A 3,758-nucleotide genomic window follows, 5' to 3' on the forward strand; every position below is an offset into this window, starting at 1 on the left:
GCAGGTGTACGTTTGATGCATAACACTCTTTGAACTCTCCTTGTAAAGTAACGAAAAAACAGAAGCTGTTTACCACATAATGGTAAAATGAATTTTCAGTCCAGGCTCTCTAGGAAGAAGATGCTGCTCCACCTTGCCTCCCATTGCAAAATTAGAAGCCCTTCCTTGGTCTGGGAAAGCACTATGTCAGATAAGGCCAAACAAGATAGACCAACATCTCAGAACACGTGCAGTTCTTTATTGTGAGGTATTGGTAGCCGATTTTGGCTGGCATTTCATCACACCTCAATCTTCTTTCTACCGCGGCAGAATCACTCTCGTACGCTGTAAACAATGCTGCTGCCTTGCACTCCAGGCAGTAAGCTGTTACTAAAAGGCACACGTACAGCCTGATCTTCTTTTGTGCCAAATACCTCTGCAACAGCAGCTCTATAACGTGTGTCACGTGTTAGTCACCGTATTGCCTTGCTGACACCCCCAGGTTAGCAGGACTTTGCTTTTCTGAAGCTGAAAATACTCCTGGAGTACAAAACTGCCAGAAGAATATCAATTGCAATTACAAATCTAAACCAAATACGTGGTATTGAGGCCTTTTCGATATTACATTTCTGTGGCAAGTTTTTCCATTGTGCATCGTTCAGTCATGGTGGGACAATTTGTTAAATAATGTGGAGGCACTTCATCACGGAACAGCATTTGAGGCGATTTACAGTTCAGTCTTTTAGCAGCACACCTGTAAATTGCTATAAATAATGCTAACCCCTATTAAGGAGACATCAGGGTGCTTCCAGACTGAGAGAATTAATGGGGAGGCAGTTGTAGATGACACTGGGTAAAAGCACTCCCAGTTTACAACTGATTGGGTTGCTCTGATGTAGAGACCCACTAGCGCACCCTGCAGCCAGGCCTGAAGGTGAAGACCTGGATACCAGCTGTGTAGAGATCAGTGACATTCTAGGGTTAAGTACCTTTGCTTTTCTTGAGGACGTAACGTAACTTTTACAAATCAGTTGTTCACAGCAAAGTTTAATCAGAAATAGCTCATCACCTTTACTTCTCCTCTGCATCAAGCCTTCATTCAGCAGACATACAGGGTTAGCAATGAAGGAAGGCTACAAAGCAAACCAGACAGACCAAAATCCCAGGCTATAGTAACACAGAGCAAATCCTGCTCTCTCAAAGTTCGCTGACATCTGGAAACTGGGAGAAACCGGTGTGAAGTCAAGAATAATCACAGATAAACAGAACTTACCCACTTTTCTTATGCACAAAGCCAATGAGTTTACTCTCTTTTCAGCAGTACAGAGCAGTTTCATTTTTCCTAGCAGTGCAGGCACAATAATTTTGGAGATGTCACTTAGGTTAGTAAGTGATTCCAGACAATCAGAGAAAAGAGATGGTGGTTCCTCATAATGAAGAGACTGGACACGCCAACTTTTTGGTAGGTGGTGTTAGGGGTGGGTGAATGAGCTTCTGCACAACCCAGTGTTAATCAAATTGTGAAGACAGAGGGGAGACTTTGAATGAAGGGGAAGAAGGAAATACATGAGCACAAGGAGAAGTGGGAAAGAAAGTGCAAATGGAAACGGCGTACAGTAGGCTCAAAATCTCAGTTTTACTGTAACTTGTATTGAGGTCTTGACCTGAAGTCTTTCTGCTGGCAAGTGAGATTCTGACTTAGTTCTGGTGTGAATATCTATCCACCTGAACAACAGATTTGGGGTTCTGTTGTTGTTATTTTTTTGCTGCAGTGCTGTACATGGAAAAGGGGAAGAGGATCAAGCTCCTAACCAAGAAACTGGTCATGGCAAAACAATATCATGGAAAGCACTTTCCACCCCAGATGGGTGATTGTCCTGCAGGGATGCAAAAGAACAGCTAAAGATGGCAGGACCACTTTAAACTAGGAAATAAACTTTTCCAGCTCATAGCACCATAATGAACACTTGTGTTTCAAAGGGGTTGAAGATGATTTACAGGTAGAAATTCAGAAGGTCTGAGTACAACCATCAGGCAGCAAAGATGTGAATACACATAATTCAGGGCTATCACTGCAGATTTTTACTGCAGCTTGCAATATCTGAGGAGGCTTTGAAGCTTTTGCCTCAGAAGTCAAGTGATGACCTGAGAATTGCAGCTTCTATTGGAAGAAAGCTGTTGCAGGGAAGAGTTTTAGCATACCCTGAACAAACTCGAAAGGCTCAGAAACCAGGTGAAAAAATAGAAGGATGTCAGCCTGTCTTCATTGAACACAACTTTCAGGAGGACTTCTTGACCGACACAATGATTTGAGACAATGCATACGTACATGGACTAAGTACGTGGGCTGGTCTCACAGAAGGTGAGAGAAAACCTAAACTGTTACATGAAACCTTTTGTCCATCCATACAGCTCCGTGGAGCCACTGTAGTCCCACAAAAGGCAGAGGAAAGCTTTGCTGTGTTGCAGAGGGTGAATTCACGCAGCACACAGTGCAGCCTTGCAGCTGGCGTGGGCCCTCTCTTCTGTGGGGGTGCAGCTGTTACTCACCAGATGTGGCCACCTCTGGCAGCTGCGTGCTGGGCCAAATGCTCTCAACTATGCCTGGGATTTGGCTGAACCAAACTGTCCCTGTTGCAGAGGTGTGAAAGTCCCTTCCTGGCTCACTTAGTCGACACCATGACAGGCTCATCAAGGGCAGCCCAGGAGCCTGGCTTTGGTTTCACTTGCTCTTTTACCTGATAAAGACCACTCTATTTCCAGCATCTTTTTCCTTTGAAAAAATAGTTAACTCCACTCTCACTCACAGACCTGAAGATATTTCACTCATGTCTGATATTAAGAAATGTACAACAGGGACTGCAGAAATGAATCACACCATCTGATGGTGAGATTAAACCCAGCAGCTTTCAAGGGAAAGTGCATTGTCTCACTGAAGGAAATACCACAGCTCCCTACAGTGGGATGTGGCATCTGGGAGAAACAGAGGCAGTAAGCAAGGCAAGCATACTTTTTGCAAATATATTAGTTTAGTTTTTTTATTCTTTTACTTCACTCACCTTCACAGTTTGCTTTTTTATTTACTTCGCATACACTATCAAGTTTTCTAGCACAACTGGTCTCAGAAAATAATTTTCTAGGCAGGTTCCGCTATCTTGCAATTTTCTAATGAGAAAGAAGGAGATAAAAAACATAGAACGTGATTTACACAAGTGACCCCAACCAGTAACACTGATTGAACATCGCCTGCTCCGAGGTGGTGTGGCTTGCGTGAAGGCGCACAGCTTGTGCCAGCACAGCACTCCCCATCCCTGACTACTGTGCCAAGCCTGGTACGCACAAGTTATATCAAAGATGGTTCCTAGTGTCTTACAGTCTAATTAGCTTCTACTGCACTTGGAATACTCACACTGACCCTGGACAGCTTTCCTACCCCTGCCAGAACCACCTTTGCTGGCCCATCAGTTTGTGCTTCAGGAGACTGAGCTGGCTTGGTCCAGGCTGGTTTCACACGAGGGTTATCCACCCTGGCAAACGAGAATTCCCCTACTGGCACATCGCTCAGGCTTGTTCGTGGCGTTTCCCCCTTACGCAGAGTGTGCTGTGCCAACACAAAGTGTTGTTTTGTAAAGCCCCAAGCTCCGTGCCATGGCAGGTACACAGACACTTGGTTGACCTACATACAGCTGCCATTAGAAAAAAACAAACATTTGCATAATAAGGGAGGTGCTGGCAGCCACGGCAGCCTCCACACAACCAGCACAGCAGCAGGATGTGTT

General features: G+C 44.8%; 1 protein-coding gene across 1 annotated transcript in view; it reads right to left on the bottom strand.

Annotated features, from left to right (window-relative positions):
* Positions 1–3,355: 3,355 nt before the first annotated feature.
* The window catches only part of TTC29 (tetratricopeptide repeat domain 29), a gene marked incomplete at its 5' end in the record, with an annotated part of 106,160 nt that continues 105,757 nt past the window's right edge, over positions 3,356–3,758 (bottom strand). Inside the window, one exon of the mRNA XM_010143983.1 lies at positions 3,356–3,580. Coding sequence (XP_010142285.1) covers positions 3,356–3,580 — 225 coding nt within the window. The remainder of the gene's footprint in view (positions 3,581–3,758) is intronic.

The sequence above is a fragment of the Buceros rhinoceros genome, unplaced genomic scaffold (genome assembly GCF_000710305.1).
Source record: "Buceros rhinoceros silvestris isolate BGI_N320 unplaced genomic scaffold, ASM71030v1 scaffold3299, whole genome shotgun sequence".
NCBI classification, from domain to species: domain Eukaryota; kingdom Metazoa; phylum Chordata; class Aves; order Bucerotiformes; family Bucerotidae; genus Buceros; species Buceros rhinoceros.